The sequence below is a fragment of the Mercenaria mercenaria genome, chromosome 7 (genome assembly GCF_021730395.1).
Source record: "Mercenaria mercenaria strain notata chromosome 7, MADL_Memer_1, whole genome shotgun sequence".
NCBI lineage: Eukaryota > Metazoa > Mollusca > Bivalvia > Venerida > Veneridae > Mercenaria > Mercenaria mercenaria.
This window is the reverse complement of record NC_069367.1, coordinates 16,923,605-16,947,775: the sequence shown is the minus strand read 5'-3', so window position 1 is coordinate 16,947,775 and position 24,171 is coordinate 16,923,605. Positions and strand designations below refer to the sequence as shown.

General features: G+C 36.4%; 1 protein-coding gene across 1 annotated transcript in view; it reads left to right on the top strand.

Moving 5' to 3' along the window:
- Positions 1–23,190, top strand: part of LOC123554829 (4'-phosphopantetheine phosphatase-like) — a 52,380-nt gene extending 29,190 nt beyond the window's left edge. Inside the window, exons 11-15 of the mRNA XM_053547702.1 lie at positions 4,438–4,525; positions 7,737–7,944; positions 13,584–13,741; positions 17,138–17,307; positions 19,447–23,190. Of these exons, the coding sequence (XP_053403677.1) occupies positions 4,438–4,525; positions 7,737–7,944; positions 13,584–13,741; positions 17,138–17,307; positions 19,447–19,690 (868 nt within the window). The 3' untranslated portion in view covers positions 19,691–23,190. The remainder of the gene's footprint in view (positions 1–4,437; positions 4,526–7,736; positions 7,945–13,583; positions 13,742–17,137; positions 17,308–19,446) is intronic.
- Positions 23,191–24,171: the final 981 nt, after the last annotated feature.

Here is a 24,171-nt window from a genome sequence, read left to right as displayed (position 1 = left end):
TCCATAACTAATGAAGATTCTGATCTGAATTTTCATTTATGTCAACAGATTTATTTTTCTGAGGACCTTCTTGTCCTCAAGTGCAATGATAACAGGTGAGCGATATAGGGCCATCATGGCCCTCTTGTTTAAGATACAGCCTTGAAATTTGGATGACATATACAGTTTTGCACACCGATCTTAACAGCATAGAAATTTGGACCACGTCAATAACTTTCGATAAAGATTTCAATACTCATCTTTAATGTTCTTAGCCCTGACCTACTGACCTACTTTCTTGTTTTTGAAGCTACAGCAAAAAGATTTGAAACACATGTATAATGTTTGATACAGATTTCAATGCTCATTTTGAATAGTCTTAATCGTGACCTACGGACCTACTTTTTCGTTTTTGAAGTTACAGTATAGAAATTTGGACCACCTGTATATTTTCTATGCAGATTTCAATACTCATCTTGAATAGTCTTAATCATGACCTTCTGACCTACTTTCTTGTTTTTGAAGATACAGTATGGAAATTTGGACCACATGTAGAACTTTTGATTCAATACTCATCTTGAATAGTCTTAATCATGACCTTCTGACCTACTTTCTTGTTTTTGAAGATACAGCATGGAAATTTGGACCACATGTAGAACTTTTGATACAGATTTCAATACTCATCTTAGATATAAATAACCCTGACCTACTGACCTACTTTCTTGTTATCCCCCGCCGATGAAATCGGGAGGGGGGTATTGAAATGGCGTTGTCCGTCCGTCAGTCCGTCCGTCCACAGCCATTTCTCAGTAACTACTTGGTAGAATTTCATGAAACTTAAAATAAACATGAACCAACATACTGCGATGATGTCCGTCAAGTTTTTTTTTTGATTGGTCAATTTCCCTCAGAGTTATTGCCCTTGATTTAATAAAAAATGTCCGTCTGCAGCCATTGCTCAGTAACTAACAGGTAGAATTTCATCAAACTTGAAGTAGACATGAACCAAGATACTGCGACGATGCCCTTCAAGTTTTTTTTCGATTGGTCAATTTTCTGTATAGTTATTGCCCTTTAATTGTTTAAAAATCCACAGATCTGTACATAACAAACCAACCAATTGGAAGAATTTCATTAAACTTCTTCCATTCTTTTCCATGAACATTTATTATAAACATGTGATGTTGTGTATCTACACCTGGTCACCATCTTACCTTGGTCACCCTCACCCCCCCCCCCCCCCCCCCCAATTTTTTTTTTTTTTTTTTTTTTTTTTTTTTTTTTTTTTTTCATTTTTCGTTTTCTATCAATATTTATAATCAACATGTAAACTGTTGTATCCTCACCCCACCCCCCACCCCTCACCCAAACAAACCATTCATTTTCTTTTAATTTGATTTTGACTAATGAAATTATTTGCTTCTTGGTAACATTCTTAACTTTTTGCTGGATATATTTTTTTGCCGTTCCTCAACTCTGACCCTTTCGGCGGGGGATTCCAATTCATCGAATTTGCTTGTTTTTGAAGCTAAGCAAAGTGATTTGGACCACCTGTATAATTTTTTAACAGATTTCAGTTCTTATCTTGAAGAATCTTTACCATGACCTTCTCACCTATTTTTTGTTTGTTTTTGAAGCATTAGCAAAGAAATTTGTCCAACCAGGCAATTAAACTCAGGTGAGCGATATAGGGCCATCATGGCCCTTTTGTTTTGAAAATGTCACGAGTGTATTATTATTACGCATCACCGTTTCATCTGTAAAATTAATGGTCCTGATGACAAAATTGGTAAAATAAACTTAAATTTTCTTTGTATGTTGGTCGCTCGAAACCATGGATAACTCGAGCATTTTGCTCATCCCCTTGCGAACTCGAAGTGAGCAGTGTTTCACTGTAGGTTGCAAAGGGTTAAGAATCTGACTTGTGTGTTCTTTCTCCCCTTAGTATGTATGTTTCTATATGTTTGAATAACAGACATTGAAGTGGGAAAAATTAGTTAGTTCTTTCCACTTTAGTATGTGAGCTGCTATACATACCTGAATAATAAACAGTGAAGGGGAAGAAACTGTCAAGTAGGTTCTTTTCCTCTGGTATATATGTATCTACATGTCTTTATAACAGAGTGAAGGGGGCATGTCTGAATAATAGACAGTGAAGGGTGAGACACTGACTAATTGGTTCTTTCCCCCTATTATGTATGTATCTTATACTTGAATGATAGATGGGAAGAGGGAAGAAACTGACCAGTTCTTTCCTGAATGATAGACAGTGTAGGGGAAAGAAGCTGTCTAGTTTGACCTTTATCAAACCTCACAGGATTGTTATTTAGCATGAGATAGGAGACAAGGTTAGTCTCCCCACCACTGTGGGAAACATATTGTTTTTGCCCAAACTTAAACAAAATGTGTTTGACCATAAGACCTCGGCCAATTTCGATAACTAGCCAAATAGGTCCAGGCATATTGGAGTTATAGCCCTTGAATTACCAAAAATCTGCCTTTTTACTCTTGTCCGCTCTCTAAGTCGAACATTTCTCATCCAATCTTCATCAGACTTGAACAAAATGTGTTTGACCATGAGACCTCTGCCAAGTTTGATAAATAGCCAAATCGGTCCAGGCATTTTGGAGTTACGGCCCTTTAATTAGCGAAAAATTGGCCTTTTTACTCTTGTCCGCACTCTAAGTAAAACCTTTCTCATCCGATCTTCACCAAACTTGAACAAAATGTGTTTGACCATGTGACCTCGGCCAAGTTCGATAACTAGCCAAATCGGTCCAGGCATTTTGGAGTTATGACCCTTGAATTACCAAAAAATCCGTTTTTTACTCTTGTCCGCTCTCTAAGTCAAACATTTCTCATCCGATCTTCACCAAACTTGAACAAAATGTGTTTGGCCATGAGACATTAGCCAAGTTCGATAACTAGCCAAATCCGCCCTGGCACTTTCGATTTATGGTCCTTGAATTACTGATTTGATCCACTCATCCAGGCCATCTAATTGGATCCACTCATCTAAACCATCTAGAGAAACTAGACATTTTTCAATGGGGCAGTTGTCGGAGACATGCGCTTTTCACAAAAGCATCTCTAGTTGTATTGGAAAACCGTTTCTGATCCATAACTTGAGAATCACTCAACCCAGAATGGTGAAACTTCATAGGACGATTGGCATGCAAAGTAGATGACCCCTTTTGATTTAGTGGTCACTTTATCAAAGGTCAAAGTCAAAGGTGCCAGATCAAGTTTCCAATCAATAACTCGAGACCTATTTGTCCCAGAACCTTCAAACTTCATAACATGAAAGGACTTAAATAGTAGATAACCCCTATCATTTTTTTTGGGTTACTTGATCAAAGGTCAAGGTCACAGGGGCCAGGAAATGGAAAACCGTTTCTGAGGGGCGAGAACATGGAAAACAGTTTTTTATCCATATCTTCAGAACCTCTTGACCCAGAATGTTGAAGGGGCCTCCGTGGCCAAGTGGTTAAGGTCACTGACTTCAAATCACTTGCCCCTCAATGATGTGGGTTCAAGCCTCACTCGGGGCATTGAATTCTTCATGTGAGGAAGCCATCCAGCTGGCTTATGGAAGGTCAGTGGTTCTACCCAGGTGCCCACTAGTGATGAAATAATGCACGGAGAGGCACCTGGGGTCTTCCTCTACCACCAAAGCTGGAAAGTCGCCATACGACCTAAAATTGTGTCGGTGTGCTGTTAAACCCAACCAACCAACCAGAATGTTGAAACTTCACAGGATGATTGGATGTGCCTATTTTGACTTTTCGCTGCTGTCCTCTATTGACTTCTTGCCTATTACTACTATGTTTTTGGGGAAACGTGTTTAAGGTCACAGTTGGAGGTCAAAGATCAAATAGCTTCACTTCGTGTCCACTCCATATCTTAACATCTCTATAATGAATTTCATAAAAATAGCATCAATTGTTTATCTGGTAAAGACAAAAAACATGCAGAGAGCACAATCCAGGTCATAAGGGTCAAGGTCACTCTAAGAGATCAAAGATCAAATAGATTAAATCTCTGTTGGCTCCATATATTCTTAACCACTATAAAGATTTTCATAAAATTAGTGTTAATTGTTAACCTCATCAAAACTACACAGGTCAAGGTCAAGGTCACACATCAAGGTCAAATGTAGTGATCACAACATTTTACTTTCTCTGTATCAAAGCAGCATCTGTGGGTATTAATCGCCTTTAGTGATAGCTCTAGTTTGATGAAGTTCTCTGTTTCTAATGAATTAGAAAATAGCATTAATAGACACGCATTTATTTCTTAAAATGGTTTGCTTGAATTTGTATGCATGCATCTTTAACATTTGTACAATACTGCAATGGAACAAATTTAATGTAAGCATAAGGGTAGATCTTGTTTTACTTTTGAAATTAACCTTTTTATTTTTAAGCCTGAATTTAGATGAAACCCCTATATTTTCAGTGCATATGGTTCCCTAAATGTACGGGGTTTGCTCGACATGAGAAGCCACTGCTTGAAGGAATTTGACTTCACCGACCCTTACTCACAGGTATGCTCACTTTACTTGTGCTGTGTGGTATACTGATGATAGATTTTAATGTTTACATGCATTTTCAGACAATACTGTAGCTGTTGAACATGTCAAGACACAGAAATGTAAGACAGTCAACTTGTCAGTGTTTCAGTGGTTCTGTACCCCTGCCATTAAAAATGGGCAGCATTATAGTGTGTTTGTGTTTGGGATTTCAGTCAGCCAGACTTGGACTTGGCCAAGAATATGCATTAAGAGCATAAAGGTTTGTGAAGTATGGATCTCACAAGTATTTGACTTAGAATCATTTAACATTACAGGAATATGTTTCAGTGTATGAAGTTACGCATCTGTGGTTTTGTTTGGGATTTCAATCAGCAAGACCCGAGTGATTCTTGACTTAGTCAAAAATACGTGTTCAAGGGCCTAAAAGTTTATGTTGCACAAATCTCAAGAAGTTTCTGGCCTGGAGTCATGAAACTTAATAGGAATGTTGTGCAGTATATGAAGTTTTGCACCCTCCTATCTTTCCCCCTTTGCTCTCACACTCGAATTTTTTTACTTTTTCATGTTTTGTGAGTATCCATACCTGAACCCACACCTTATCTTCCTGATGACTCTACTCCCAACTCATCATGATTTAAATCTTTATAGTCTTGCATTGTCAACAAGTAACAAATGGTTGTACAGTAACAGGAAATAGATGCACCAGTGCCCTGTGGACACACGTCTAGTCTTGTCTGCTCTATACCTTTTTAGCTAACCTAGACTGAACTGACCTATAAGTATAAGTGGGTGGTCTCAGCCAGGCATCAGTCTTCTGTCATTTTGTGTCTGTTGTCCATAATTTACATTAGAACATCTTCCCGTCTGAATTTACTGGTCGGGATGACATCAAACTTAGTGGGTAGTATCTTGGTTAAATATCCTGTCTCAGATCTGTTCAAATGGTTCAGCTTGACTGATTTTAGGGGCAACTAGAGTTTAAAATAGAAAAACATTTAAATGACTTCTTCTCATGAATGATTGAAAGATCTTCATTAGACTTGGTCTGTAGCATTTTTATAAGGCTCTTTTTAAAGTTTCATCAAATGGGGACACACAAGCCCCTTGATTAATCAATTTTATGGTGTTTTGGCCACTTCTCTTACATTATTGGGGGATTTGCATCAAATCTTACAGGAATGATCAGTGCCAATCCTCATTGTGCATATTGTCAGGATGTTCTGGTTCATTGATTTTCAGTGGAGTTATGTCCCTTGATTTGTTGTATTTTACCTTGTTGGGGCAACTGCTCAAATACAACCTGGAGGAATTACACCAGACTTTGTGCATGTTGTGGGCATGTTCTGGTTTGGAGAGTTATGGCCCTTGATTCATCAAATTTTACAATGTTTTATTCACTTCTCTTTTATAATAGGGTGAATTTCCACCAAACCATACAGGAGTTATCAGTGCTAAGCCTAGTTATACATATCATCGGCATGTTCCAGTTCAGTGATTTTCAGCAGACTTATGGCCCTTGGTTTATCATACCTTGAAATCCCGAAAATTAGCCGGTTTTGAAAATAAGCCGGTCTCGAAAATAAGCCACCATTTCACTACATGCAAAAAGAGCTCATAAATTAGCCGCACTCAAAAATAAGCCGTCCACTTTTTGTATCAGAAATAGTATCAATAATCTTGTTAGGACACCATAATTATAAGATAGCAAAAGTTACCAACCTGTACATAAATGGTTAAATTGATAACACAATGCAGTGTTTATCACGTATTGTGTAAGTTATTCTTACTTTTTAGGTGATTAAATCATAGGTGTATTTGTTTGTTAGGCCAGACAAAACTTTTTAATGGGTAATAATCTGTTAGCATCGGATTATTTTCAATAAGAAATTGTAACAAAACAGGCATGACAAAAGTTTAAGTATTTGCCGACATCGATGTTTTTACCAAAAAGCAAAATCTATGACATCCGTATCTGCAGTATTTTGGTACTCGAAAATACGCCAGTTTTTAAATCGTAACTGAATATATGTACTCAAAATTTCGTCGGCCTCAAAAACAAGCCGGTCTCGATAATAAGCCACCAAATCCTTCCGAAAATTTAAAATAAGCCGCGGCTTATTTTCGGGATTTCAGGGTATTTTACAGTGTTAACACTACTTGCTGTTTACAGTTAGGCTGAAAAATAACCTCTACTTTATCTGTGTTTTTAAACTAGATACAGAAAAGAGATTGACAGAAGAAGTTTTCAGGTGAAATTACAACAATACGTTATTTCAGGAAGGGCCTAAATTATTCACTTAGCTGCCATCTTGTAGTATTGCTGCACTATACCAGTAGTATCAGAATGATTTTCACCAGGTTCATTTGGGAGGAAAAATTACGTGTTGTGGTGGTTCTTTAATGTCTAAAACATTGTATTGGATTAGTGTAGCAGTGTGCACTTAAGCTTTAACCACAGTTTGTTTCTGCAGTGTAAGGTAGTTACTTATTTTCATTTTAAAACTATGCTGAAAAGAGATTGATAGAATAAGTTAGCAGTTAAAGTTGTGAAAACACATTAATTCAGGATTGGGCGAAATTATCCACCATTCATCTTGTAGTATAGAAGTATTGTACCTGGCTATCAGAATAATTTTATTGAAGTTGAGGGGATGGGGCTTGTGTGGAAGTAGGTCACTAGGTTATGTTGGGTCTTTAATGTAGCTCAGATCTATATGTGACAATGTTCTTGTCCTTTGTCGTGGTGCTGGACCTCCTTAGAAGTTTGGGCATATGATGTCCTGCTTTGTCATAGCTCTTGTTGATGGTCTTACTGACCTTGTCTATCTTTGGAAATTTGAAAATAACAGCATGTCTGACTATATACTCTTAACAGGCTTAATTGCAATATTAATCATGTCATTGGGTATTTTACTCAACAATAGGAGTGATATGTTAGGTATCTGGTATGTAACACCCTGTATATATGTTAGTTATCTGGTATTGTTACCCTGTAAAGAATGCATTTTTCCAGAACAGTTCAATGGAAGTCAACGAGGTTTGACTGAATGAGGTCATTGTTGACAGGGCTTTACATTTGTGCAAATATACCTGGCCAGATCGGAACCCCAAATTTATAACAAAAGACTTGTTCTCTTGAACCAGTTAATGAAATTTAACCAAATTTGGTTGGAAGTGAGATTCAAAACTAAAAATGATGGCTGTCATCTACTTACAATTTCAGCAAAAGCAGTTTGAAAATGAGCAAGCATTAAAGTATTTGCCACAGCGACTGCTGAAGCTTGATGCAATAAAAGATAGGAGAGAACTTGTTCTAGAACTGGCTAAAGGTTTACTAGCAGGCAATGTGTTTGACTGGGGAGCGAAGGAAGTGGCTGAGATCATGGAGAAAGGTGAATTCAAGTTTGAAGATGCTCAAGATAAGTTACAGGGTAGGTTGCCTCTTCATTGATGTCAGAATATTTATGTTCAGATTATAGTGGTAAAATGGGTAATAAAAAGAGGATGTTACATGAATGTCTTTTCATATTGAATTTAGTAAACAAGTTGAATAAAATACTAAAATGCAAGGATCTGCAAATTTAATGACTTTAATAAATTTAATATGGAAAAACTCAAATGTTATATTCTTTTTATCACATGTAAGCTTTCCCTGCGGAAACGTCAAAATTTGTTCTTTCTTTTCCTGTTACAGACCATGTTAATTCGACTAGTGTCTCTCATACAGAAAACAATGTCAATGTCAAGGCTTTATTACACTAGCGTATTACCAACTTTATGTCAATGTTCACTCCGGTTCTTAATTCAGGAGTCCCACTGTTAGAGAATATTAATGAAAATATAACCATAACAGATGTAATACCCAATCTGTAGTGTTTTACATTGGGAGTGTATTACTTTATGGGTTAGGGGGAGAGTGTCTAATAAACTGTACATTATGTGTTAGTGCAATAATTTTGAGTTAAGTTGAAGGTAAAATTGGATAATTACATTTTGTTGTTTACTGTAGTAAAGTTTCAAACTGAAATGATAATAGGTTATACTATTTGCTTGAGATTTTTGTATAAACTAGGGTGTAGGATAAACAAAGTGTGCAAGAGTATAAGCACTTACAGAGAATCTCTGGTGCCAGACCAAAAAGAAAATGCCACTGTACATGTCATACCCTACCTCCAGGTATACTATAAGAACCATGGTCATAAATGGGAAAATGTACTAACCCATTTCACTTGTGCATTTCTCACCTAAAACGCGCCTTTAGGTAAATGGGTACTTGAATATTGAACAAGTGTTAATTTATCTTCCATCGTGCATCTGTCATATTCTCTCATTATTTCATATTACTCAAAATAAAATAAGAACATGTACCATTCTTTGTCTTTTTATTTACCTCATTGTTATACAATGTACTGTTAAATGTTTTAAGATCATATAACGTAACACATTATGACGAACAAATGACTTAAAATACTTGATTTCTAAATTAATATATTCTACATCTGCTAAGGTAAATGCATCAATAGATCTGAGAAAACATTGAAAAGTTAAGTTGGCATGTTTTGGCCACTCTATCTTCAAGCGAGAGGAGACCAGGCGCAAGCATGAGACAACACGTGATGCGATGACCCCTAAAAACTGCAGACGGCACCCAGCACATGGACCACACCCGAATGTATGACAGTAGACCTCAGCTCGCCACTGCTCCACACCAAAACGATGCCCCGAAGCAAGTCAAGGGCTACTGCCAAACACTCAGTGCTAGAAAGCTGCCTGATATATGTCTGTGCTAAAACAAGAATGACATTATTGGCATTATTGTCCACGAAAACAGCACATGTTAAATATTCATGAGACAGCCCAATGCTTCAGCTAGTAAAACTAAAAAACGGATTGACTGGGCCTACCACACAAAACACCAAATGATGCCTTCCAGACACTTCACCTTGCAAGAAGCAACACAACATAGGCATCACCAACATTATAATGAAGCATTACAGACAACAGAGTGCAACCAGGGCCTCACCAATACCATTGTGACGCATTACAGACACTTCATATCGCAAGAAATAATGCAACATAGGCATCACCAACACTACAGTGAAGCACTACGGACAACGGAATGCAACCAGGGCCTCACCAGTACCATAGTGATGCATTACAGACACTTCTTTTCACAAAACAATCTAGGCATCGCCAGTGATGCACCACAGACGAAGTGTCTTCACTTAGCAAAAATGCAACACAACCTAGGCTTCACCAAAACTGTAGTTATTTACTACAGAAGCTTCACTATGCAAAAGGCAAAGCAACCCATCACCAGAACCCATAGTGGTGCACTACAACCACTTCACAAGCAAGCAACGCAACGCAATGCAATCTAGGACGCGCCAGTACTATAAGGATGAAATCCTAGTGACCTTGTGATAGGCCCCGATAAAGACATATATAGTTCCACAAAACTGAGCGAACCAGTCCATAACTGAAAGACGACAACGCTAATTACACTGAACTGTTCCCGAATAAAATTCATCACACAAAAGCATAGATATATCTCTAGTTCGGCGTCTACCATATAAATCACCACAGAACAATGAAAAAACACCCGACCCGTTATTGTTCAGCAATCTAATTAACTCGATATCTCGCCTGAACCCCTCTATTCAACATTATATGAGCGACAGTCCTAACATTAAAGGCATAATTACCGATTCATAAAAGTTCCATAACACAGAAATAACTGTCAGTGAGCCTTATCATATATCTAGAAGCAAAGACATAAATGAAAATAACTAAGCTAATGTAGTACACAAGTTCATGTAATTTCTTTTCCTATATATTCTTTTTAAAGAGAATGTCTTAAACATTAATTTAATTTCCGATATCCTAAAAAAGCACACAGTTCCAGTTAAAAACATTCCAACGAATGCTGTTATTTATGAACAAAATACACCTGAATTCCATGAATTGGGAACGATCCAAAAGTTCATTTTCCAGGAAGTATCTACGGTACTTTGAAGTTCCTTCGACTTGGCTTCTATAACAGAACGTTCATTCGTAACTTCCTTGGGTATGATTATAATTGGGATATCGGAGACTTCACAGTGTTGCACTACCAGCTCACAGACAACTTCAGTAAATGCCATAGAAGAAATCTGTACCCTGAAAGTATAATACAAAAAGCAGCAAATCTGATACAAAATTCTCCAGAATGTCAGATCTTTCACCAAAATCTAAGTTAACCATAAAAATTACTGCATTAGCAACTTCAGGGGTGTGGCGGGAGGGTACGTTTATCTTTACTAAGCGACGTGTAGAAGAACAGTGAGAAATCTGTCAGTCAGTGTATAATAACAGTCCATTCGCCATTTCTGACGCAATGTGAGAAATCTGCACAGGCTTTTTGCTTTTATATCGAACAATTGGCTGTGTTCTCGGCTCACTGAACATGCACATCAGTACTGTATTGATAAAACGAGAACCAGTTCAACTGAATGATAAAGGTCGATTAATCCCGAATCCTCAGCAACTGACAAACTTTATTTCTCGAGAAATAAATGAATTTATTTTAAAGAAATAATTTATAATATTTCATATCATAGAGACACTCCACATATTTCATGTTTTCGTCCACGTCACAGAAAAAAATTGAATAAAATTTCTTAAATTCTTATTCAGTTGTACATTGTCTATGCTGTACCAGAAGTTTATAGAAATATTTATGAATGAGTGACATATATGGTATTGAAAACAAAATTCTACATATTGAGAGTTAATCTGTCTCGGGAAATCTTACTGATGTTATTCCTATCAAGCTGATCTTATATTTTTCCCTGTTCTCGGGACACAATTTTATAAAGTCGTGGAACCATTGTACAGCAGCAGACTATCACCTAAGCAACAAATACTTTTAACTAAGCATGTACATATCTCCAGATGCTTGGTCCAAAAGGAAATAAATATCACAAATACCAAACAGGAGGAGAAAGCTTTCTGTAAATTGTTTTCCTATACAAATGATGTAGTGAGAGCAAAGACAAGTAATTTTGCAAATATTGCTGTTTCTCTATCTGTCACAGTTGTATCTTTTAAACAAGAGGACCATGATGGTCCTGAATCGCTCACTTTTCCACATGACCCAGTTGATAAACATTCAGACCAACTTCCATACAGATCCCATGAAAAATTTGGCCTCTAGAGAGGTCACAACGTTTTTTCATTATTTGACCTACTGACCTACTTTTTGAAGGCACATGACCCGCTTTCGAACTTGACCTAGATATCACCAAGTTGAACATTCTGACCAATTTTCATGAAGATCCATTCACAAATATGGCCTCTAGAGAGGTCACATGGTTTTTCTATTTTTAGACCTACTGACCTAGTTTTTGACGGCACGTGACCCAGTTTCGAACTTGACCTAGATATCATCAAGATGAACATTCAGACCAACTTTCATACAGATGCCATGAAAAATATGGCCTTTAGAGAGGTCACAAGGTTTTTCTATTATTTGACCTACTGACCTAGTTTTTGATGGCACGTGACCCAGTTTCGAACTTGACCTAGATATCATCAAGGTGAACGTTCTGACCAATTTTCATGAAGATCTTTTGAAATATATGGCCTCTAGAGAGGTCACAAGGTTTTTCTATTTTTAGACCTACTGACCTAGTTTTTGACGGCACGTGACCCAGTTTCGAACTTGACCTAGATATCATCAAGGTGAACATTCTGACCAATTTTCATGAAAATCTTGTGAAATATATGGCCTCTAGAGAGGTCACAAGGTTTTTCTACTTTTAGACCTACTGACTTAGTTTTTGACGGCACGTGACCCAGTTTAGAACTTGACCTAGATATCATCAAGATGAACATTATGACCAACTTTCATACAGATCCCATGAAAAATATGGCCTTTAGAGAGGTCACAAGGTTTTTCTATTATTTGACCTACTGACCTAGTTTTTGACGGCACGTGACCCAGTTTCGAACTTGACCTAGATATCATCAAGGTGAACGTTCTGACCAATTTTCATGAAGATCTTTTGAAATATATGGCCTCTAGAGAGGTCACAAGGTTTTTCTATTATTTGACCTACTGACCTAGTTTTTGATGGCACGTGACCCAGTTTCGAACTTGACCTAGATATCATCAAGGTGAACGTTCTGACCAATTTTCATGAAGATCTTTTGAAATATATGGCCTCTAGAGAGGTCACAAGGTTTTTCTATTTTTACACCTACTGACCTAGTTTTTGACGGCACGTGACCCAGTTTCGAACTTGACCTAGATATCATCAAGGTGAACATTCTGACCAATTTTCATGAAGATCTTGTGAAATATATGGCCTCTAGAGAGGTCACAAGGTTTTTCTATTTTTAGACCTACTGACCTAGTTTCTTATGGCACGTGACCCAGTTTCAAACTTGACCTAGATATCATCAAGATGAACATTCTGACCAACTGTCATAAAGATCCCACAGAAAATGTGACCTCTAGAGATGTCACAAGGAAAAGTTTACGCACGGACGACGGACGCTGCGTGATTACAAAAGCTCACCTTGTCACTGAGACAGGTGAGCTAAAAATATGTATTTGTTAAATATAGTTATAATTTAATCTGTAATGTTCTATTTAATTATGGCCTACAAATAATATTTACGTTATATAGTGAAATATTCTTTGGTTTGCCATATTATGTATATTTCATCTAGTAAAATTATTTATTGTATCTTTAAGAAATATTTTCAAAGGTTAAGATCGCAGTGATCTCTACAATGATAACATCTGTATAATTTTAGAACACTTTGGCTGTCAACCGTCTTACGATGGTTACCTGTAGTCAAAAGATTGCCCCTGTTGATTTTTAGCTTATTAGGTTCAAGTTAAAGACCATTGCCTCTGTTAGGCCATCATGGGAAGCATATGTGTTTTACAAATAGCTCTTATTCCAAATTGAAATATATTCAGTGTAAAAAAATTGAATAACTTTTGAAAAAAGATATACGAAATGACACCAAGTTGGACTTGTATAAAGAGACTGTATTGGGAATTTTTCTTATATTGCAGTTAGACCCTGGTTGATGGACAACTTTGATGCCTGGATGGACAGAGGGATAGGCACAAAGAGTTATAAATGTGCTGTTATATTCTGTGATAATAGTGGGGCAGACATTATACTGGGGATGTTCCCATTTGCTAGAGATTTGCTCAAATCTGGTACAAAGGTCAGTGGTTATTTTAAAATTTGGTACAAACACGTGTAACTGTTTGGATTTCTGGAGAAAGAGAATCTGGTTAGATCTTTTTTGGACCATAACTTTGTCATGCATTGAAAATATTTTGCAAATATGTTTACCTAATTGAAGCAACACCCTAGTGTGGCTACTGGATAGACAATGTGGTAATTGTGGGATCAACTATTTGAAGAATAAGAGGGCTATTGTACTCACCCTTGCAATCCTGTCACTGTTTGCAAGTTTTATGGCAAGCTTGTATCTTCTTAACTACTACTATACTCAACAAACCTCATGTTAGGACTGATTTAAATAAGTGGCAGACATTTTCTGGTTAAGGTAAGATACTTCAAACTCGCTGTCATTAGATTTTGTAGAACTGTTGGTTTAAGTTTTAGGACACATTTCTCTGGTTCACTGATATCTCATAATAATCATATCTCATATTGTTTCTTAAAAGTGGTTTCAAGGCATTGCCACATTTGTTACTTTGTGATCACCCTTTGTATATCATCTGACATGGTCAGTCAGCATCAACTTTTTACTTAAACATCTTCTTCTCTGAAACTACTTGTCAGAATAACACCATACTTTGACTGTAGCATCCTGGCAAGTTTGTGTCGCAAATTTGTCGTAAATTTATTCTAATTGTTCTGCATGATTGATTTTAAGGGATGCCAGAGCTAGAAATAGAAAAACATTTAAACCACATCTTCATATAAATAATTAATGCTAGTTGTATGAAAATCTAGAAAATTGGAATTTCTTGGCTAACATTTTTGTTTAGGTCCACTTTTCTTAAATGCTATAAGAAGTTAGCTTTGAAAGTTTACAGATTGTTTATCATCATTAGGTGAGTATGTTAACCAATAACCATAATTATCATTTGCTTTTTATCAGAATTATGGCCACCTTTTTATGCCCCCGAAGGGAGGCATATAGTTTTTGAACCGCCTGTCCGTCTGTCGGTCTGTCAGTCTGTCGGTCTGTCAGTCTGTCTGCAATTTTCGTGTCCGGTCCATATCTTTGTCATCGATGAATGGATTTTCAAATAACTTGGCATGAATGTGTACCACAGTAAGACGACGTGTCGCACGCAAGACCCAGGTCCGTAGCTCAAAGGTCAAGGTCACACTTAGACATTAAAGGATAGTGCATTGATGGGCCTGTCCGGTCCATATCTTTGTCATCGATGGATGGATTTTCAAATAACTTGGCATGAATGTGTACCACAGTAAGACGACGTGTCGCGTGCAAGACCCAGGTCCGTAGCTCAAAGGTCAAGGTCACACTTAGACATTAAAGGATAGTGCATTGATGGGCGTGTCCGGTCCATATCTTTGTCATCCATGGATGGATTTTCAAATAACTTGGCATGAATGTGTACCACAGTAAGACGACGTGTCGCGTGCAAGACCCAGGTCCGTAGCTCAAAGGTCAAGGTCACACTTAGACGTTAAAGGATAGTGCATTGATGGGCGTGTCCGGTCCATATCTTTGTCATCCATGGATGGATTTTCAAATAACTTGGCATGAATGTGTACCACAGTAAGACGACGTGTGGCGCGCAAGACCCAGGTCCGTAGCTCAAAGGTCAAGGTCACACTTAGACGTTAAAGGTCATTTTTCATGATAGTGCATTGATGGGCGTGTCCGGTCCATATCTTTGTCATTCATGCATGGATTTTAAAATAACTACGCATGAATGTGTGACACAGTAAGACAAAGTGTCGCGCGCAAGACCCAGCTCCGTAGGTCAAAGGTCCTAAACTCTAACATCGGCAATAACTATTCATTCAAAGTGCCATCGGGGGCATGTGTCGTCCTATGGAGACAGCTCTTGTTTTATACTTAGCAAGTTGGCATTTTTAGGTTAATTTTTTGTTAAGGTCTACTTTACTTAAATACTACAATAGCAATGGCTTTGAAACATTGCAGATTTGTTTATCATCATTATTTGAGTGAGTGGACCAAGAAACATAACTCTTATATGCATTTTTTTCAGATTGATGATCCTTCATATACCTAGAAAATTGGAATTTGTTGGTTAAATTTTTTCATGAATACTTTATGACCTAGTGCTTTTGAACTTTGTACACTTGTTTATTATCATTAAATTAGTAAGTAGGTCAAGAACCATAACTCTCATTGCATCTTGTTATAATTATGGCCCTTTTTAATTTGGAAAATTAGAATGTCTTGCTTGTTTTTATGTTTAGTTTACTTTTATTGAATACTAAAGTTTTGAAACTATTAATGTTTTGTCATCAATAGTTGACTAGGAAGGTCAAGAACTGTAACTTTTTATGCCCCCACTTTGGGGGGAGGCATATAGATTTGCCCTTGTCCATCCGTCCATCCTTCTATCCGTCCGTCCTTCCGAGAATATTGTGTCGCGCCTAGCTCCAAAAGTATTTGACGTAGAGTCACAAAACTTTACAGGAATGTTGGTCAGCATGTGTAGTTGTGCACCTGGGGTTACGCGTCCAGATTCATTCAGTCTTGTAGGAGTTATGGCCCCTGACTTTGTAAAAATTGGTTATTTTAGTGTTGTTTCGCGCCTAGCTCCAAAAGTATTTGACGTAGAGTCACAAAACTTTACAGGAATGTTGGTCAGCATGTGTAGTTGTGCACCTGGGGTTTCGCGTCTGGATTCATTCAGTCATGTAGGAGTTATGGCCCCTGACTTAGTTAAAAATTGGTCATTTTAATGTTGTGTCGTGCGTAGCTCCAAAAGTATTTGACCTAGAGTCACCAAAGTTACAGGAATGTTGGTCAGCATGTGCAGGTGTCCTTTATCATGTAGTGGGGGCACCTGTGTCCCAGGGACACATTTCTAGTTTCTTTTATATTGCCTTATGTAAAACGCTTACGAAATAGCATCAGTTGTGTAAAGCGTCAAGATGAAGTGTACATAACCTGCATCAATATGTTCAAGGTCAAGGTCACCCTTATTGATCAGAGGTCAAATACCTTAAACTTGTGTCCACCCCATCTAAACCTCTAGAATGAAATTCATACAACTAGCAGCAAGTGTTAACCTCATCCAGTCAACATGTATTGTGCAAAATCCAGGTTGTGTAAGTCCAAGTCAAGGTAACACTTAGAGGTCAAAAAATCATATTGCTAAAATTTTTGTCATAACCACTGGAATGATTTTCATGTATCAAGCATCAGTTGTTAACCTCGTCAGGACTACTTCCTGAGTGTATTAGGTCCAAGGTCATGATCTCCCTGTATCATGGCTCTATTAGGAGTATTAATCTCCTTTATTTTGCTATATTTTTGTTGAAAGGTGGTTTAAGGCTTGTATTGGACACTGTGACTAAAGCAATATGTTGATGTATACAAAATGTTTAGAAAATTGTATCTGCTGCTATATTTCAGGTAATTATCTGTGCCAACTCTAAGCCAACACTTAATGATGTAACATATCAGGAGCTGGTTATACTGGTTAAACGTGTGGCACAGATCTGCCCTCTTATTGGTCAAGCTGCACTAAAAGGTCAGCTTGTTGTCATGGCATCAGGTCAAGGGTCACCTTGTCTAGATCTCAGGTAAATGGAATTATTTTACTTTTATTAACAATTTCTGAATGTAAAATGAAAATTAAATCTGATGTAACTTGATACATCAATAGATTATAAGAGCATAAGAACCTTAACTCTTACCTAAAGGTCAAAATTATCTCCCTTTGTGTACTTTTGTGCTGACCATACTTCTTCAGCTGCTGCAGGGAATTCAGTTAAGCTTCATATATAATAGATAGAAAAATTGTAAAGTTTATTAGTAAGGACTGGGTGAAGGATTGGTAAGAGGATCCCCATTTACCATTTATTCTTGAACACCTAGCACCATAGTCTTTCATTCAGTTATGTATGATTTGCGAGCTATTGGTACAGGTTTATGGTCCGTTGTCCATTGTTCTGGGTTAGCAGTTTTAGCTCACTTCAACCGAAGACAACAGTTTCCCAAAAATATTGACATTAGAAACTCTGGTTATTGTCCAACACTGTAGCTACCTTTGAGACAGAGTTATTTCCCTTACCCATCACCCAGAGTAGTCTTTATTATGGCAAGCCACCCACTGACAGATATATGTACAATGTACTTACAATGTATTTACATGATTTTATATGCACAAAGGGACGTATTATGTTATATCCCCGGTGTCCATCCATCCCTCCGTCTGTCCATCCTTTAGCAATTTCGTGTCTGCTCTGTAAGTCTTCAACCCCTGGAAGGATTTCAAAGAAACTTGACACAAATGTTCACCACACCAAGACGACGTGCAGAGCACATGGTTTGGATGTCTCACTTCAAGGTCAAGGTCACACTTAGGGGTCAAAGGTCATATCAGTTTGTTTCGTGTCCGCTCTGTAACTCTTGAACTGCTTGAAGGATTTCAAAGAAACTTGGCACAAATGTTCACCACACCAAGACGACTTGTAGAGCGCAGGTTTCGGTTGACTCGCTTCAAGGTCAAGGTCACACTTAGGGGTCAAAGGTCATATATGACTTTGCTTTGTGTTTATTGCTCTGCATTGCAATGCTCTTGTTTTTATGTTGCAGATCCCATTTTTGTTCACTTACAATAAAAAAAATTCCGAATTACTTCCCTTTTATGTTACTATAAATGGCTTATTTTGAAACTTTTTTATTATAAAAACTGAGACCATTTTTCTGTGGTACAACATGGATGGTACCTCCAATTTTTAGGTGTATTTTGAAATACCTCTACCTGGTAAGGAATTTTTTGTGGACTTAGAATTTTTTTTGTGGACTAAGAATTTTTTTGGAGTTTCTTCCTTTTGTTGTTCCTGTCCTTTGGGCTTCAACAGTCAAGTTCTTTAAATTTGGCTGCCATCCTTTGATGTAACCCTTCGGGCATATATTGCCCCGCTTGGCAGAGCTCTTGTTGATTTTTAGAATATCATTTGTAAGCAGAGTAAGTAGACAAAAACTTAAAATTGAAGCCAATATATTTGTTGCAGCCTGTTTAATTTACATGCATGTAAAGGCACAAGTGTACGTTATAATTTTTTATTTTATGCTAACTAATGAAATACTGTATTCTATCAGTTAAATATTTTCATATCTCATCGCTCACACTGTGAAAATATGAAATGTATATTTTCACACTGTGAGAGATATGAGCTCCGCCCCTTCATACATTGTGTATGAATTTTAGATTATTTGCTTAAAACAGGATGAAAATTATAGTCACACTTTGTTCTTTATAATATATTTCTCGATTTGAATTATTTTACTTAAAGAGAATTTCATACTGTTATGCAGCAAAATATAAAACAAAACTGAACTTTACGTTGCATGCGTCTTTATAACGTCACAGCACGTCTGATGTCATGTCTGTTTACGCGCGTCTGTTTCCCGTGCTGAGATTAAAACAGTTGCAAAATGCATTTCTCAACGTAATTGAGCATAAAATAAAAAGAAAATTTGTTTGTTTTTCGTGAATATGGAATATATCTCACCTCGAAGTGAGAAAATTTTCACATTTTCACTCGCGCTACGCGCTTGTGAAAATATTTGAAATCTCACTTCTCAGTGAGATATATTCCATATTCACTCAAAACAAACAAATATCCTCTATATAGCTCTCAATTTATAGGTAGAACTGTAAATGTATATTTTCATTGTAAAATATGTAAAATTATTTTTAACAATTTTTCCAGGTTGATAGACAATGATCTAGTGAAGAAAATGAGAGCAGAAGGAGCTGACCTTATTGTGATAGAAGGAATGGGACGTGCAATTCATACAAACTTTGAAGCACAGTTTCAGTGTGACTCGTTGAAAGTTGCTGTGTTAAAAAATCGATGGCTAGCTAAGAGGCTTGGAGGAGATATGTTTAGTGTAGTGTTTAAGTTTGAGCAAGGTCAAATATCAGAGGGATTGGATGCCATAAATACAGATTGAGTGTAGTCAAAGTCTTGCCCAAAATTGTTTTTCGGCCCATAAAGCTTTTTTTTGTGGGGATGGGGGGCACTTAGGTTTTGCCTTGTCTGTATGCCCCTCCTCTGAAACTGCTGACCCAATTTCAAAATTAGGTTCATAGCAATGTTCTTTAATTGGCCCGCTACCAAATTCTTTCAAATCATTCTGTTTCATTTAAAAACATGTCTGCCAGGGGGTGTGGCAAACCTTTCATGTTTGGCTACATTGAAATTTTTTTCTGTGAAACTGCTAATACAGTTTCAAAATTATTTCACAGCAAAAAAAACGAAACACATGGCCACTAGATGGGGGGAGGGGGTATCTGATTTTTCTTTTATGGCTATTTTTGTGGGGCTAATTTTCCTAATACCCATTATAAAATGATTTAACAGCAGTGTGACCTATTCCAGATTCCTTCAAATCAAACCAGGGTAATTTTCCCTATACGGCTGTATGGAAAACTTTAAAAATCTTATCTGAAACCACTAAAACTAGTTCACAACAATGTTCCTTCAGTGACCTTCTTCCAAATTCATTCAAATTATTTTGTTTCTTTTAAAAAACAACATAGCCACGAGGGGGCATGGCTAGTTTTCCCCTGTCATTTTATATTAAAAAAAGCTTATCTGAAATCGCTGGTCCAGTTTCAAAGAAGTTTGTCTGCAATGTGTCCTCAAATCATTCTGTTCTGTTAAAGACAAGAGCCTTGGGACAGGGCTAGTTCTCTCAATGTAGCAGTATGTAAAAGTTAAGTCCTCCTGAAATTGCTCACCTGAATGCAAAATAATTTTATGTTGATGTTCCTTGAATGACCCTCTACCAGATTCCTTCAAGCTCCCATACCCAAACCCATCAGCCTACCTTCACAGACTTTTGTAACACCCTATTATCATTATCTTAATTTGTAAAAATAGTAATAAAATATCTTACTTATGTAAGTCTTGCCAAATTATGGTCATTATTTGACCTAAGTGCTGTTATATAGTCAAGCACACTGTCTCATGGACAGCTTTTCTTTTTTGCTTGTTGAATTTTTATTGATGTGTAGCAATTTATCATAATTTTAGAATAAATGAATTGTTTTATTCAAGATGTAATATTATAAAAACATTTATCCAGATGTTAAATAATGTATATAGCCTTCATGTGCCAAGAAATGTCCAGTGATATTGTAAACCACGGTGCCAATATAAAACCCCATATCTGCAAAATGGTCTTTAGAAATAGTTTTTAATCATGTTTTATGCCCAACAAAGCATCACTTGATTAACTTCGGCTTAAATGCATTTATGAGGTTATAAATCTTAATAAACTGTATTAATAATTGCCAACCACGAATGGTTTCAATTCACATGTTTGTTAATGTAATCTAGAACAAAAAACATAATGGCTGACTAAATTATGCTGATTTTTGAAGTTGCTTAAACCCCAAACTACAAACTCTCAGTCAAACCTCTAAGTGCATCCTTTGAAAAGAGTGACAATTCCCTAAGTGAAACATATATGAGGCTTTCTCCTGTTTCACACAGTTGTATTGTAATAATGTGATTGGCTACTGAGACAATGATTAGACAGAAATAAGCAGGGACATTTTTAAGATATAGTTCATTAGAAAAACATTTTTGTGTCAAATTTCAGTTTCGGGGTTTTAGATTGACACCATGGATATAGTCTTGTTAAAGCCAGATTAGGGTTCCTAATTAAAGTAGTTTAGTTTAAGAGGAGCAGGAACCACATGATATATTTCAACAACAGCAACTTTACATTTTATAGATGTACTTTTAAAATACCAACATTAATGTATAATTTTGTTTTTGTCTTCTGTTGACATGAATGATACTTCTACAGTTCATACCATTTGCATTTTGCTTATTTGCATTTAATGTAAATCTGCTTGAATTACTTCCCTTTAACCTTAATTTTACAGTTTTGTTGTTAGAATTAATTATAATTATATGGAGAATATTACATGGGTGTATTTTCATATTGAATTTATTAAACAAGTTGAATAAAATGATAAAATGTGAGGCTCTGCAGAGTACTTTATCAATTTTATTCAACGAGTTTAATAAATTCAATACGGAAAGACACAGATGGTATATTCTTATTATCACATATTAGCTTTCCCTGCGGAAACATCAAAAATTCTATTTCTTTAACTATTATAAACAAGTCAATTTGACCAATGTCTCCTATATTGTAAACGACATCAATGTCAAAGCATTATTACTCTATAGTAGTGTATTATCGATTTTATGTAATGGCTTTATTTCACTCCGGCGACATCAAACATGTGATAAACTTTATTAAATCACTGATTCTGTTTGTTACTGACCCAAGTCTAATATCAGGCTGCATCTTCAAAATATCATTTCCATATTGAGGCACACATCCGACTTTAAATGTGTTCCACATGTTTAAAGGTCCAATACTAAGGAAAGTGAACATTTTAATTTCTTTTAAAAAGCACAGAAACTATTTCATTTTATTGGAAAATGAAAGTTGGTATGTAGAAATTCGAAATAAATCGCAGTATATGTACAATTATTTTTCTATGAAGTATGAAGAAAGTTAAAAAGACCTGGGGGGTCATTCTGTCAATTCATTGAAATTTCAACATAATACACATACATTTCTTTGAGTTCCAAAGACCTTCTGTAAATTTTGACCTGCCAATCTTCATTATTAAGTGTCTTGCAGAAGTCTATGCACTGGCTATGAAAAAAATTGCCAACTCACTTTCCCTTAGTAATGGACCTTTAAAGTACTTCTTCTAATGAACCGCTTGATGGATCTTCATCAAACTTCGTCTGTAACATCATTGTAAGGTCTTATTCCATATTTGTTCAAATTGGGGCACTTGGGCCCTTTTAGGGGCCACTATAGTTAAAATAGAAATACCTTTGAATGATTTTTTCTACTGGTTATGCATTTTTGGAACAGCAAAATATAGAAAAAGAACTTTTAAATAACTTTTGTTTTAATGAGCAGCTGAAAGGATTTTCACCAGGCCTAGATATAAGCAGTCAGATGGTTAAGATTTTCTTCAGACATTTGGGCTTCTTGTTTGTGGAAAGATAACTAGTGATTACAACTATATAATAAGTAAATACAACAAGGGTAAGACTATTACGATGATACGAAAACTGAAAACAAAAAGAAACTGGGAGTGAAGAAAATTAATTCTGATGCCTATATCATGTGAAGTCATTCAGTTTCATTGGAATAGTTTTCCTGGTTTTAGAGCCAAAACAGTGACATACGTACATGAATTTGTAGCTTTAAAAGATAAAATTAATGTGGAAATGTTCTTTGACTTTTACAACTGTGAATTCTACCAAATTGTTCCTCTGCAAACATAAAATGGTTGACAAAGTGTACAAAATGTTTTACTGGTAACTATAGTACTGCTTAACTGTGATATATGTACCTGTCAATCAGATTTCTTATTTTTTAATCTAAATAAATGATTATATACAGAATATAGTTGTTGTCTTCAATGCAAGAATTGATGTCAAGCTTTGTCCATATTAGTCTAATGTACTTGAAATCTGCTAAAGACAAGCTGTAGTTATAATTTCTTTAAGATGTTACCACTCACTCAGAAGTAAAAAGTAATGGGGGAAATTCTTTCACTTTCCTCAGTTTATAGAGGGTCATCTTTTTCCATGTTGATGTAGTGGAAAGATGAATATTTAAATAATATATAATTTAATGGGATATATGAAAGAAGACACCTTGGGCAAAAAAAAAAAAAAAATGTTTTAGTTTCTCAGGCCACTTTTTGCAAAATTTAATGAGGCAGTGCAGATTTTTAAAAATTTTATTCTTTTTTAGCTCACCTGAGCACAAAGTGCTCAAAGGTGAGCTTTTGTGGTCGCCCTGTGTCCGTTGTCCGTCCGTCCGTCATCAACAGTTTGACTGCTAACACTGTAGAGGTCACAATTTTGGCCCAATCATAATGAAACTTGGTCAGAATGTTATCCTAAATAAAATTTTGGATGAGTTCGATATTGGGTCATCTGGGGTCAAAAACTAGGTCACCAGGTCAAATCAAAGGAAAAGCTTGTTAACACTGTAGAGGTCACATTTATGACTTTATCTTCATGAAACTTGGTCAGAATGTTAATCTTGATGATCACAAGGTCCAGTTTGAATCTAGGTCATGTAGGGTCAAAAACTAGGTCACTAGGTCAAATCAAAGGAAAAGCTAGTTAACACTCTAGATGCCACATTTATGACCATATCTTAATGAAACTTGGTCAGAATGTTAATCTTGATGATCCATAGGTCAAATTCAAATCTGGGTCAGGTGGGGTCAAAAACTTAAGTCACCAGGTTAAATCGAAGGAAAAGCTTGTTAACATTCTAAAGGTCACAATTTTGGCCCAATCTTACTGAAACTTGGTCAGAATGTTACCCTCAATAAAATCTTGGATGAGTTCGATATTAGGTCATCTTGG